General features: G+C 38.1%; 1 protein-coding gene across 1 annotated transcript in view; it reads right to left on the reverse strand.

Annotated features, from left to right (window-relative positions):
- Window positions 1-12,721, reverse strand: part of tspan15 (tetraspanin 15) — a 31,122-nt gene extending 18,401 nt beyond the window's left edge. The window contains exons 1-2 of the mRNA XM_064316907.1: window positions 12,434-12,721; window positions 222-407 (exon numbers count right to left, since the gene is read on the reverse strand). Coding sequence (XP_064172977.1) covers window positions 222-407; window positions 12,434-12,517 — 270 coding nt within the window. The 5' untranslated portion in view covers window positions 12,518-12,721. The remainder of the gene's footprint in view (window positions 1-221; window positions 408-12,433) is intronic.
- Between the last annotated feature and the right edge of the window lie 3,093 nt (window positions 12,722-15,814).

Raw genomic sequence — 15,814 nt, forward strand, 5'->3', positions numbered from 1 at the left:
ACCTGGGAACTGAACTGGCAACCTTTAGGTTACAAACCCAGTTCCCTAACCATTACACTATACTACCACCCTTCAGCTCTCTGTCACTGGGGCTAACACACATGGCATCCTCCATGGCATTTAACCCGGCTTGTAAGCTGGTGCATAATTAGTTGTGGTGTTGTCCAGGGAGAGAGGGTTTCACTGGGCTGTCCCCATATCACAATACAGAAGCGACTCACCACTTTCAGGAGGAGCAAGTTGTCTCTGAGGGAAGACAGCACGCCGATGAAGGACACAATGAACATGACAATGCCCAGAACAATGAGGATGATGGCCGGGGCGAGGAAGACCCCCTCCAAGGTCTTATACCGCTGTCGTTCCACCTCCGCATAGATGCCAATGGCTAGGATGAACCCTCCAATCAGCTGCAAGCACAGATACACACAACTCCATCAGTATAGCACAGTTAGGAAACAAGTACAGTATTTCTGTGGAATCTGTAGAACTGAAGCTACTTTAAGAAAAACAAAAAATGTTTGTTTTAAATCGCATCCCGTCACAATTTGCTTCAGTAAGGCTGGTTCAGCCTCACTTAACTCCATAAATTCCACTGTGTGGGAATGGAGAACATCAATTATGTTCATGAATGTACAGAATCAGAGCTAATTATATAAGCAGATTCCCTTGAGATGGGAAACAAATCCACTAGAACAGGATCACAAAGCCACTCTGTACTAAAAAAACAAAAAACCAACCATTTCAGCAAATGTATGCCAAGCTTAATGAGTGCTAATAGTGCCCAGGGTGAGGGGAAAGTGAATTAGCATGTTTAAATTCCTCTAATTACTGAACAGAGCTCACCTCACCACGGTTTACTTCTCAATGACAGAGCCTGGGTTTCAACTGCTAACATTAATAAACATTTTACTTTGATTGCAGAATCACTGTGAATACACCAACTCAACTACTGTGATGTATTTTCATTTTCAAAAACAATTTTTTTTACCATTAACAGTGAAAACACTTAATCAGCTTCAAGCCCCATTTGTATTTAAGCACATGAGGTGACGATGTGCTTCATATTAAAAGCGTGTGTAGTGGAGACGGAGGGCACTGCTGAGAAAGTGAGAACCCACTACCCAAATTGGCCTCACCTGTGGTGCCAGGGCATGGGCACAGTTTCACCCTGGTGCTGGAGGTTCATGTTTTCAGTGTAGTGAGCTCATAGCACCATTTAACGTCCAATGTGGGCAACAAAGCAAGAGTTAGAAATGGACACCTTATGGTGGTGTCGAGACACGGATGTTGATAGCTATCGGATGGCTGGGTTTTCTGCTTAGAGGACATTAGCCCTTGAGACTGCAACAGGAGATAACATCACCATCTATAGCCATCAATCAGGAACAACGGCTGGGGAATTTTAAACATTTTAACTGAAAAAAGTAAAATGACAGAATGAGCATCACTGGAGGATGGCATTTTTTTACACCTTAGTGTTTGAGATATAACTAAACGACAGATTATCTTCAAAAGTCTTCAAAAGTGAGAAATAAACAAACAAACCCATCCAAAAGGTCTCCTTGCCATCTGCACAATTTCATTCATACATACTGATTGAAACCATTTAAGAGATTTTCTTCTGGATAAATTAACATTATCAACCACTAAAATCTTTCAGTTTAACCACAATCATTGCTTATTAATAATGGTTCCCTGTTTTCAAAACAGCACATACAGTATGCAGCAGAGCAGGGGAGGCCATTCTGAGGTGCATTAAAACAGCACCCATGCACTTTCCGAAAATGGAAAGCGAAAGTAACTCAGTATGCAGTAGAATCATACGAGACTTTAAGGTTACTGTAACACATACAGGGTTTCCCAGCAGGATCAAAAGTCACAATGGGTAGATCATAGAGCGGGTCAACTTCTCCAGGTAGTAGCTTGCTTTCAGGTAGCTTACTTGGCACTGGAATGTCTAACTGAAATAATTTTTTTCACTGTTTGTAAGGAAATAAGTTTTTTTGTTGAGAAATTGCATTTTCGCATTTGAAATTCTATTTAGACTCGTTATCAAGTGCTCCTGAAAATGCTTTCAGCTCAATAGAAATAATGCACAATGACTTTTCCTAGCCTAAGTATAAAGAGTGAATTGATTTCTTATAGCTCAAAGAGGATTTTGGTGATTTCAATACAATTGCTGTCATATTAGAAGTTGTTTGACTTGTTGCAGACAGTTATTGGATTATGAAATGGTGCTTTTACTGAACAACATGGGGTTTTTATGCATCAAAGTGTGAAGAGTCTAAGCTTTACAACGGTATGTGGACTATAGTGCAGCACCTTGAATCACTGACAGATAAAAGCAGTAATTTAAGACGTTATTGTTAGATTCTGGCGTCTAATTTCATAGCCAATGGGCTTTAAGGTTTTATTAACAAACTGTGGATATATATGAATCAGAACACGTGAAATTAGTCAAAGTCACACATACCAAATTCACAGCATGACTAAAAATATCGCAGTTTGAAATTAAATCATAGTGTGAGTCATTTTTGCATCTACACAGAAACCTTTTTTTTTTTTTTTTACTTCTGCACTACCATCTCAAGACTTAAAACATTAATTGTTTTTATTAATGAACTGATATTCTCATATTCTTCACTCATCTTCCTGGACAATGAATGAAATATGTTTAGCAGCTTCCTTAGCAACAGCTACTCATGTTGCTAAGGAAGAAGCAGGACACAATTTACTAAATTTACACTTCTTATTTACACGATTGACTACAAGCTTATAAATATAGCTATAATTCCCTGTGATATCAACTCATATCTGGCTGATCACAATAACTCTTTAATGTACCCTGGACATACATTACACCAAATCTTAGCAACAGCAACGGTTGCACTATTAATTATTTATAGTAAGTCTAGCCTTGATATTCTCTCTAAAGGGAACACTGGGATTTTAAATGAGATCTGAGTGGGGTGCTCATCCCAACACTGTACTTTGTGCAATCCTTCCTGGTGAAGGGAATGACAGCTGCAACAGCAACATCTGCGGTGAGATTTCCTCTAGAACATTACTAAAGAGTTTTGGAATGTTCTGTGGGCACACAGTGAGCTACTGTAACAACATGCCTTGGAACTTGAGGAAAGTGTCCTAAATGATTATATATATAGTTGTAGTTATCCTCTATTCAGTCAGATTAGTAATAAAATTTTTCTTGAAAAAATTTTTTTTTTTCATTTCTTGTAAGGAACATTTTAGGAAATATGTACAGTCTTGCACAACTGGAAAAAAGTAGAATGGTAAAACATAAACCATGCATTTAGATAATGGTTTTGGCGTCTTACCACATTAATTTGCTGCCATTGTTCGGTTAGTACGCAACTGTATCAGACACAGATGGGGACGACACACAAAGAGCCCTCATAGTCAAAGAGTCCCTAAGGATGAATACTTCCAGCCAAATCAAAACTGAAAATTCATACTGAATTGGTTTGTGCTTATGATACCTATGTTTAGGAACTTCTGATGAGTAGAGGAAAGCTCATGTTCCACCTCACCTGCCAGGAAAGGTGTACATAATCAGCCTAAGACAAGAAAATCTTATTACTCACTTGACCAAATTACACATGCCAATTACATATGCCCAGATTAATATCAATTATTGCTCTTTTACAAATGTCAATTATTTTAATACGAATGCCTATAAAAATAGAAGCAAGTAAAAGGAATACAGATTTTTCCCAAGCCACAGTGTGCAACTGCATGTTTCCCCAATCCTATGCGTGCTACTGACTACCTAATGGGAACATATACTCAATGTTTATGTACAGCAAGCCACGGGGGAAATACGACATCATAAAACCCCTGACAATGGCCTGCAGCATTCTGCAGCATTCTGCTTGTGGTGGGGTTACATCATCATTCCACATAAGCATCTACACATGCAGTTACACGCAAACCTTTTGGGACAGCGACACCATTTTTATTGTTCTGCCTCTGTATGCTAGCACATTGGACTTGAAATGAAACAATGAATATGAGGATAAAGACTGTCAGTTTAAATTTGTATTTACATCCATAGTGGGTGATCCATGAAGGAATTACAGCCATTTTTATACATAGCCCCCCAGCTGTGTCTTTGCATCCTTAGCCAAGGCACAAGAAAGCCAACAAAAGGGTGAGGTTCTAGGTGCTGAATTTACATTTTGAGTCTGTAACTGTTCCCTCTCAACGTGAGGACAAAATAATTGTCATTGTCAGTAAAGCAGGCCAACCATGAGGTTGAACAATCAGAATAAATTGATCAGAGACATAGCCAAATCACTGGATTTGTCAAAATCAACTGTTTGAATAGGCTAATTGTTAGGAAGCAAGAACGTACTGGTGAACTCAGAAATAGCAAACGAACACTGTTGAACAGATTAAACACCCTCTATGATGTAGGCACGTGTCTAAGACTAGCTACCGTTAAGAGACTACACCAGCACATGCTCAGAATTCACCACAAGATGCAAACCACTGATAAGCCTTGAGAACAAAATGGCCAGGTTTGAGTGTGCAAAAAAAGTACATTTTCAGTAAAAACTGTCTTATCCGTCAGGAGCAGAATGAATTCTGAAGTGTACAGAAACATCTTATCTGCTCATTACATTTATTTTTTTGGTGGACACCTTTATTCAAAGCGATGTACAATAAGTATATACTGAAGGTCATTGGAACAACTACAAAACACAGGTCCAATAAGGTACAATACTCATTATGTAACAGTTATCTATAGCCATAAACACATTAAGTCCAGTTCACACAGTAAGCATAGGTCAGAAAGTTATGGTAAAACTAGGAGGCATGATGACAAGCTACAACATCAAGATAATGACAGAAGTGTAATATAAGTGCTGGATAATATAAGTGCTGGATGGAGATACAAGTGTGACACTGAAGTGCTACAGGGAGAAATTAGAAGGATTCAAGTAATTGGGGTGATTCTATTGATTTAGTCCTGCTCAGATCAAACTAAATGCCTCAAAACTCACTGGATGATGCTCCACCTTGCATCAGGACAATTTTTCCAAACATACTGCTAAAGAAACTAAGGAGTTTTCGGGACCATTAAGTAGAATATTCTTGACTGGCCCCAGAAACAAACAGAAACTGAAGATGGCTGCAGTACAGGCCATGGTAGAGCATCACCAGGGAAGTACTAAATATGAAAACTTCATTTCAGATTATTTTAATTAGTCCAATTAATTTTGTGCCCCTAAAATGACAACAGACCCTGAGGAATCAAACTGAAATTTGCAACGACTGAGAAATAAGCAATTACTGTGCTTCAAGCAGTTATATTACCTACAAAACATCTGCTACAGTACAAGAAAGAAAGTATTACGAGACGCCAAGCTATAGAGTAAAAAGACTTTCTGCAAATAGATATATTTTCTGCAAATGAAGAATATGGAGGAGCACATTGCTGTGTAGCTTTGTTTCAACTGCTGTCCATTAAAGGAGTGTGTGTGGGCTGTGCTTATATATCTCGATGCTGTGGACAGATTTTAAACAGGGGGAGGACACAAGAGGAACACAAGGAGATCTCTGTCATGAATTCACGCTTCTGCACAAAACAATGTGGGCGTTATGTGACAGGGGGATCTCTGCCACAGCCCACAGCGGCTGATATACTGGAATGCTGTCTGGAATTATAACAGGATTCATTTAAAGCAAACGTGAAAATGTAGGAAGACTGTGGTCAGGAATGTAAATCTCCTGTTTAATTACGCTGAGCGCAGCAATAAATTATGACTGCTGTCAAATAACCGACAGCTGAGTCACATGCTTCATCCGTAAAGAGTAAACAAGGGTCAACAATGTGGAATCTAGAAGTGACAGGGGGGTGGGGGTGGGGCCCTCAAGGAAACAAAACAGGAAGAAAGACCTTGCAGATTTCTCTATTGTTACCCTCCACAAGGGGTTTGATTCCATTTGAGCAGATAAGCAATCTGAGGTATGTTTAGAATCACAGGAAGCAGATGCGGCTGACACATGGATCGTTATTGTCAAGGTCGATACTTGGGTGGGCACCAGACTACTGTTTCACATCTGCAAATGAGCAAATGTGTGTGTGTTTCAGCTTGTACACTGCCTTTGAATGGATCCATACACTGTGCCAAAATCAATCTACAGACAAACATGCAATTCCCTACACCTATCACTTCACAATAGCCAACTGTTTCACATTTCTTATTTGAAAGCTTGTAAAAAAAAAAAACAAAAAAAAAAAACAACAGCAAATAAATAATCTGGCTCTGTTTTTGAATTTACAGTAAATTCTTCGCCTGTGTGGTTCCTGTGCCCTTTTGAAGGAACGTGTCAATGCATTTCTGCAAAATTTTACTGGATGCAAAAATCAAGAGTGTAAGCAATTATTAATAATAAATATTCAGTGATTAAATCTTTCCATCTAAAAGCACAGGAGATGGATGCCCTGAAAGAGAGCATCTGATTACCAGAGCCTTAGAGAACATCACCATAATTCAGTCCCTGAACACCCAGGGAAGTCAAAATGAAAATGCAGCCAGAGTTATCAGGTAATAAGCTGTAATTGCTCAAATTACTGCAGTAGTTTTTTCTTAGTAATTCCTTGACTTGAATGCTAAACAGCTGAATCACATCTTGCTCACATGAAAATGGCTAGATATTTTCCCTGCGATACTAAATTTGCGAAATGTGTGCAAAATGCACGGACAGACATAGACAATTCAATTATTACATTTTGTTCTGCAAATCTTCACAAAATATTAACATTGAGGGTGTGCAAGTTTATTACATTACCCTCAACACGAGTGCCTGTTTGCCTTTTTATACTGATCTGTGGACGTTCTACAGCTTCAAGTTTTATCTACTAAACGGGCACAGCGCTGAAATTATGCTCCACGTGACCGCTCGTCTTACTGCTGTCTGACAGACTGCCATTGTTCAGGATGGCACAAATCCACACACTGTTTGTATGGCAATCTGCATAAAGTCTGTGACCACAAATGAGCACGATCTGAAAAAAATAAATAAAACAGTAACATTGCTATTTGAGTGGATGTCTAATATGTCTGCTGTGTTGATGCACACAGTTACTTTTTCCATGGGGAAACTGGTTCTACAGTATATACGAGATTTGGGACGCCCAAGACTCCCTCTCTTAAGGCTAAGAGCATCTGCTAAATGCCTAAATGTTCCTTCAGCCCTGCAATGCTAACTAGGTACTGTTAGTAATCTGCTACTAATACAGCAGCCTACATTTTATCCATTATGTAACTCACATAAAATTTAATTTGATAATAAGAACACCAATTATTATTATTATTATTATTATTATTATTATTATTATTATTAACAACAACAATAATAATAATAATAACAATTTTATATATATATATATAATTATATATATTTTTAAGACTCGCAAAAAGATAACTGATCCTGTTGGTCTTCCCTTTTGTACAGTATACTGTAATACTGGGTATATGTTTTTAAAGGTCACTTGTCAATGCAATAGTGAATATTTTTATTCATATTTCCAGCTGTCTCCATTTCAGTGGTAGCAGAATTCAAGAATTTACTACCGTATAGTTGGCTAAACTCTCGGTTCTAAAAACATTCTTTTATGAATAATCAACAAACCAAAGCTGAGATCTGCTGTGGGTATATTCTAAGTTACATACTATAAGATATGCAGCTATATTAAAACACCCTGGCTTAAGCAAGCTTGCTGCAGTCCGACATGATGCTGGCTTTTTACAAAGCTAGCCAGCCTGCTGCGTTTGGTCTCTATGGCTTGTGCCATTGAGGAAAGCATTCGGTAATTACTTTCTTGGTGCCCTAGTGCAGAGCAGAAGTGATAAAATGAGGCATTAGGAAAGCTGACAGTTTCATGTTCCCACAACAGGGTTTTTTTTTTAAATTTGATGTTATTTCGTAATATTTATTTATTATTAATGTGATCTGTTGACACTGCGGTTAATTGGCAAGAATTTTTGGTAAGCATAATCATTTCTATCTTCTGCCTGCCTTCTGACAGGTTCTTGGGACAGTCAGTTCATTCTGAAGCTAAGTGAACATCCTAAAGCAGGGAGGAAGCTAGTTAGGCAATTATCACCAAGTGCATGTGTCTTATCTTCACCTCACCATTTTACATGACAAGTAAATTTGCATTTGATTTTATGATGTCTCTCGGATTTTTCCCATGGCAAGAAAAAAAATTTAAGACAAGAAAAAATCACCACAAAGGACCCAAAAGTGTGTGGTCTGTTGATTGCTTCCTCGTTGTCTGTATGAATAGTGCGCTTGTTCATGTTTTTTTATTTTTTTATTTCTCCAGCAGGTATATAAAACAGCAGGATTTAGCCATTTTAAGAGGAACCCAGCAGCTCACCTTCAAAGACATGTTGGGAGCTGCTTATTTGAGTGTGTGAATGAGATTTTCATGGAAAGGGAACACAGCCAATAGTTTTTTTTCATCCTGGGTGAAGTGGAAGCTCAAGTATTACCATTTTAATTTAATTTCTATCCAGCTGCCATTACTTGTGCCTGACTCATATTTGAATCAAATTGAAGGATACAAAATACCAAGAAAGTATGATAAATCCATACCTGTCCAATCTCTCCTTCTCATACAAATGGAGATTCTGACCACTCCCTCTCCCTCTCTTTGCCATAAACATATTTTAAAGGGTGGCTTAGAAAATTAAAACAAAATTAAACCAAAAATGTAAAATTATTTCATACAATCCATATGCGATTATTTATTCATTTGAACATGTACAATGGATATTTTACAACTGAATTAAAGGTGTATAAAATATTTGTACTGTAAGATTGTGTAAGGAGATATGTTGGGAATTGCCACTGTGTTTGTGCATAACTTGGGTTTGCAAAGATTCATTTGTCAAAGAAATATAACTGAGTTTCCTTTTCCATGTGTAGGAAATCCTGGTGTCTGACGTGTGCCTTAGCTGTATGATTATGTTAGAGGAATGAAAAGGTTTCCGCCAGAGGAGCTGTACTCACATCCAATGCAAATGTCAGACATTTTAGAAACATTATTATGTTTGCAAGCTAAATGTGCACACACTACAATCCAGGATATTCCAAATGGAAACTGCCATTTCTGTTGGACCTGAAAGCAGCCTGGTGCTTATCTGCAACAAAGAGGAGCTCTCATTGGTGGACTAACAATAAGTGGCATTTCTAGCAGTAGATGCCGACTGATTGGCCAGTTTAGGGAGGATTTTCCCAGCATTCTGTGTGGTTTCCATTGTTGTTTGCTTTGTCAGAAACTGCTTGGTTACTGCAGTATTTGGGCTGTTGTTCAAGCACGCTGAGCCAACCCGTGTTGTCCTTTTGTGTGTCCTCGTCGTGTGTTTGGCATCTGTGCTGTGCTAATGCCCCTGTGCATCCCCAGTTACGCCATTCACTTCTGTGCCACAACAACATTCTGAAAAATAGAGTGTGTACATCGCCAAATGCTGGGTAAAGTATGGTTGGCTGGGTGAAGACATGCATCTATATCCTGATCGTAATGGGGAACACTGACGAGGGCCAGAACTGTATGAGAAAGCAGGAAACACACTGACACTGCAGAGCTGCAGTAAGAGCATGCAAACTATCAGGTAATAAAAAACAGGAATATCATTCAAATTTGCACTCTGAGGTTCACCCCCTGGGAGGTAACACATGATAATTCCATATTTTAAAAAGATGAAGTGATGACAGTCAAAAAAGCATTTCAGAAAACAACAATTCCTCTATTCAGAGAATTAATCTGTGTATAAATCAGATGAAAGATGTTTTCTTTTAAAAAGAATAACTGTGGTATAATCAGTGGAGAATCAGAAAAATACAGCGTACTGTTCAAGGGAAGAAGAAGAAGAACATAGCTGCAAGCAGCAATTACAGAGGTCAATTGTAAAGAGCTACCATGAAGCACTAAATAAACCACCAGATACTCTTAAGGAAAAAAACCTGGAGTTTATGGGAAGTATTCTAGGCAGGACGGTGAAAAATAGCATTTCATTTTGGGAAGAATTGTCACTTCATCTCTCCAAACTCAGGACAAGCTGAAGTGCCTAAGCGTGTGATGTTTTTATGCATTTTTTAAAACTATACCAAAATGAAATACAAATGGTTGAGCAGGAAAAATATGAATTCACTTGAATTATTAATGTGAAAAAGCAATTGTAACTGTGAAAATCCCTGTAACTTTGTCAAGCCGGGCAAATGGAACAGTGGTAGCGTTATTGCTGATGGAAACACAATTAAGAAAATACAAGCTGCAGGCGTGACATCCAAAGAATGTTATCAGAAGTGTTGAAGTATTGTTATGGGAAGTGTTGTTACGTGAATATTTGACCATTTATGAAGTTATAGGCAAGGGACAAAACTGACTAATGTACTGTTTTTATAAAAAGATTAAGCCAGAATGTCTTTGAATTTCTATTCAGCCCATTTTTATTTTGTGTTGCAATAAAAACAAAGATATTGATTACATTTGGGTTTTTGATTTGTGACATTATGCCGGACGGTTTGGTTTATTTTCATCTGGAAATATTCTGTGTTTTTTGACGGGTCATTCTATAGCCTTTGTTCTACAAATTGAGAAAAGGATGGCCCTGTACTCTGTTTATGAAAATGACATTATTACATTACCGTTACCAGCGTATTGTCCTGTTTAAACTAAATGAATGTGACACTATCTCAATCTTAAATAACTCAGCCCACTTGCTATTACCTTGGCCCACCCACAAATTAATTCCTGCTGCCGCTACTGGGTGTTATGCAGCGTACAAACAACTGAAAAGTAGAAGGTGAAACTCAAATGTAGGTGAATAGGAGAATTTAGTGTATAGACACAGGTAACTTTGGATTTAAGTTACACAAGCCTTCAGACTGTATTCCAACATGTGTGCATAACCGACATCGACAGAATGAAGACATAACGTGTAGGGGAATTTATGGTGTCCATGGTGTTACAGAGTTCATTACATTACATTTAGCAGATGCTCTAATCCAGAGTGATTTAGACAGCTTACATTATTACAAATACAATCAATTTATAAAGCTTGCTATTTACTGAGGCAATTCAGCAAATGCTCAACTGCATGCCATGTTTTCGGTCAAATTCTAGTGTTTGTTCTCCTTCAAAAAGCTTCTACTATTATTAATGAAACTCACCTTGAATCAATCTGCGGAGTACTGATTTAGGAAGAGTCCACAGTACACCTTACAGAAAATACAATTTGACTCCATGCCCATATTCTTATTTTTAGCTTATTGATGCCAATTAAAAAATTTAGCTGATGCCTTCCATTATGATTCACAGCAGAACTGAGGGCAATTTTTTTTTAAATGCTGCTGAAAAACGCACTTAAAAGGCCTGTAATTAATGTAACTCATATAAGGTACACATATATTTTAAGTGACATAGCCATTGCAAAGTGCCCATGGCTGAGTCCAGCAAAACTATGTTTAGGTACATATATTCTGCATTAATAGTTTTAAAATCTAATGGATTGAAGCATTCATACCTGTATTTTCCCTGGGGATAATTTAGAGCAGAACCACAGAAAGCAATGTGGATCACATTCTGCATTTGTAGTTCTAAAGGGGGGAAACTAGTCTGAATACTAAATCTGAAAGAGAAAGTGTTTTTGTTATAACAGCAAAGTAAAATTACCACAGAAGTAACTCTTTTGGAAAGGTTACCACAGATCAGGGCCACAATCAGAAGCTATCATTATTCCTGAGAAGGCCATTCAAATCAGACTTGTGCTGAATAAAAAACTAATTCAACCGGTTCTTGTAGGGCAACTTCATTCTATGTAATACAATTTCTCAAACACATGCAAAGCCTTTTTTCTGTATACTTGTAGCAAGCTCCTAAAGCGCGCTGAGCCAACGCGTTAAAGTGAATACAGCAAGGGTGTCCCCTGAAAACGTTCTTTTAACGCCAGAAAATTAATTTCAGAAAAGGAAACCATTGTATATTTTGAATATAAATTTTACAAGCATGTGTGTCCACCGTAATCAACGTATACAATGTCAGCTGCATAAAGGGCGGGGTTTAGCTTTGCACGATGTGACTCAGCTCGTTTCTTATCCCGGCGACAAAATCCCACCGTATTGCATTGACACCTGTAGGGCCACCAAAGTACATTGGACAGTTTAATGCAGCAAGAACTAAGGTAACATACTTAGTCCAAAACCACTTTCGGGTTTTTGCTGTGTGTAATACGCTATATGTTGACAAACACAGCCAACCACTGTGTTACACGCAGCCCGACTTGTTTGCCCAGCACAACAACACGCCCTACATATCACCGACGCGCGTATAGCCACGAGCCCCGCAACTACAAGTTAGACGGGGGTTACTTGACATAAATAAAAGAGAACTCACCCAAAAGATCGTGGAGTAGCCGATGAGTATAAACTTTAGAAAGAGGTATGAGATCCTCTCACAGTAACGCACATCATTTGACATGATTACCCTTTCTTCCGTCTGATCCGGACCATGTACTCCAACAACGTCTTTTCCGGACACTTCCTGTTTCTCACACCCTCACCTGAAACTCTGAAAGCTTCCCAATATCTCTGACTATCCGGTAAAACAGCCCTGCATGATTGATAGAGTACTGCTCCAATGGGAAAGTTGTCGTAATGGCTGGGCGTGATGTGTCAACGTTGGGACGAGCAAAGTAGTTGGGACAGTTGACTGTTTCCGTATTAACTCCAGTATTGAAATGTAGTAGTGTACATGTACCTGACACTATTGCAGAAGCCTATGAACCAAAGCAATACTTGGGTTAATATAGGCTCATGGTAAAATATACAATTGTGGGTACATCCTGGCAAACATGGGCAAGGTGTAACAAGTCATCTCGTCGCAAAGTGATAATAACGATTGCAATATTTAAGCATGAACAGTTGTAATAAAATTGATTACAATGTTTAAAACGAATTTCTATCTAAGTGACATTTGAAAATCATAGTGCATTTTAAAATTATTATTATTTCACATTTGACAATGATAAAAGCGCAAAAATGAGCAGGATTACGCAATGTGCAACGTTTTACAAAAAGCACCCTGTACAAAAGGTGCTGATATCACACCATGCATTTGATGACTTTTGGTGCGTTGTCACCACCAGTAATTCAATGGCTAAAGAATCCTTGTTCTCAAGGCCTTAATTGGCTGCTAATTTAAAAGAGAGGGAAAATAAATTTTGTCAGCAGCCATACCTTCAGGCTGAGGAGAAATGTCTGTTTATTTAGAGCATGGACTGATGAATAACCTATCCTGACAGCGACAGAATTGGCACCAAATTAACAATTGTATTTTCAATGCACAGTAGAAATTAAATTAACATGACCGTTACTGATGATGCACACACTGTTCTGAGATTGGAAGGTGCCATTTTAAGATAAAAAGATGAAAACTAATATTTTATTGGTGTGGTAAATAGATGTACAAGACACAGGCAGTTACAGTATGTTCCAGTAAAGCACATTGTAGCATTGTTTTTGAGAACTGGGAGGGCTATCTGCTCTGCTGTGGGGAAGGCAGGCCAGATGGTGGCATTGTTTTGCCTAGAATGCAAGTGGAGAACTGTGGCTGTTGTTCTGTTTGGGATTAATATTTTTACAGCACATTGTCCTTTTACACCTGACTGCAAGTGTGGACGATGTAGCCAAACAAATCTTACTGGTATGGTGCTTTCTGTTCCTTTATACCAGTCTCCTGTTCTAACAAAATGGATGCCATTTTCCTTAGCTGTTAGAGCTTGTTGCATGTCATAAAATAAAGAATAGTAAGAATTATGAGCATACAATCGAAATAATGGTTTAATTGTATTGTTTAATGCTGATTCAAAGGCACACATTATAAATATAATTGAATTCAAATCCACCCCCCCCCCCACCCAGGTGCAGATTATTAACTCTCAAGTCAGCTCCTACAGTAATGTATGAATTTAACAGTGTTGAATTTTTTAAACAAGAGAATGCTATTTTACGTTAAACTCTAGACTACCCACATTCAATTGCTTGGATAATGAGACCACCTGGTAGTGTTCTTATGTCAAACAGCTGAAGCATTAGGCTTGGTTATCATATGGGCTGGGATCCTACTAAGTAAATTAAGCAGTTGTTGGAAGTGGTGTTGGTGAGACAACAAGAGGTAGTCTTTTCTCTTTATAGAAAAAATTAATATAATAAATAAATGAGCTGTATGATTGCATAGACTGCAATACTTTTAAGCGCCCCAGCAGATCGGTATTTAGGAGACAACGAGAGAGTGATTGACTGCCACAGCTTGGCCTGAGGTTCAGGGGCCATTGGTTGCTGTCATTTTTTAAATCTGTGTATGTTTTTTGAAGGGCCAAATCAAACTGCGCTGGTCTAAATTTGGTCTGTTGTGGTTCAGGTGTCACCAGTCCACTGGTCTGTGGGGCACCTTAACACCTGGTGTTTACTGTCTGTGTGTTCTGCACAGGTGACTGGGCAAGTGACAGCAGGTGGTCAGGGCATAGTGGACCTTATTAAGCACATCCAGTGCATCCTTTGATAATACAATGAAAACAATACTCACTGTTTTTTTTTGGCTGGAAAATTAATAAAGAAACATGGATGTATCAGCAATGTATTAAACATTGTTTAAGTAGAAACATATAATTCAGATTAATTAACATATCATACATTAGCTACCATACAGTAATCAAGTAAAACTCAGGCTTATTTCCTATCTTAAATGTAAATGTAAATAATTTAGCACACATGGTAATTCTTCTGCTCCACCGAAGAAAGCAGCACACATGCAATAATGTCTCTGTTGCTGCAGAACAGTCTCTTAAGGTGCACTGGACCCCACAGGGAATTCAGTCATCCTGACAGCATGCTCAGAAACAATGAAAGATTATCACAATATTAGCAGGACCCATATTCAGCCATTTACTCAAACAGGTGCCCCAGCGTTGTCTTGTGGAATATAAAGCTAAAATAAAGAATAGACCAAAGAAATTGCTGTGCATTTCCAGTCTAGCATGGCTTTTTCTACAGAAATCAAGAGACAGCACATATCACACATCACAGGCTGCAATTTTAAATGATTTATAGTAAGGGGTATAGTTTTTATTTCCTTCTAATATTTTTATGTATTTGTTCGGTTTCGTTGCATCAAATAAAATGCATCTATTTCACATTTAATCTGTATTTATTTATTTTGAATTATTTATTTTATGTAATTGATAATAATAGCATTTCATATATCCAGACAAACCTAGCTTACTCAGCTTAGGCTACATCCTTTTACTACAACCGATATAGATTTGGGTATTTAGTAAAGCAAATCAGGTTAAGTACCTTGCTCGAGGGTAAAACGATAGTGCCCACCTGAGATTCACTAATACAACCTTGGAGTAGTAAGCCCAGTTCCCAAATCATTACGCTTCATGCCAACTCACCGTTCCTAAATGCAAAGACAGGACATCCATCTCTGTGCACCTGTTTTTGGCATATGTTTATAGATGCGTGAAGAGAAACCAGGTTGTTGTTTCCTCTGATGACGAATTGCACACGTGCAATGTTCTTATTAGTATACACCTGTGTGTTTTCAATATGCACAACCTGGTATTTTTATTTTTAGAATGAAGATTACATGTTCGTAATTGATTCTATTGTGTAGTAGAGGACAGTGATTTTGCTACTATCATTAGACTATAACCTGATGTGTATATTAATGAATTACGTGAAGGTTTCATCTTTGGGGAAAAAAATCGTCGTA

This window comes from Anguilla rostrata, chromosome 18 (genome assembly GCF_018555375.3).
Source record: "Anguilla rostrata isolate EN2019 chromosome 18, ASM1855537v3, whole genome shotgun sequence".
Taxonomy (NCBI): Eukaryota; Metazoa; Chordata; class Actinopteri; order Anguilliformes; family Anguillidae; genus Anguilla; species Anguilla rostrata.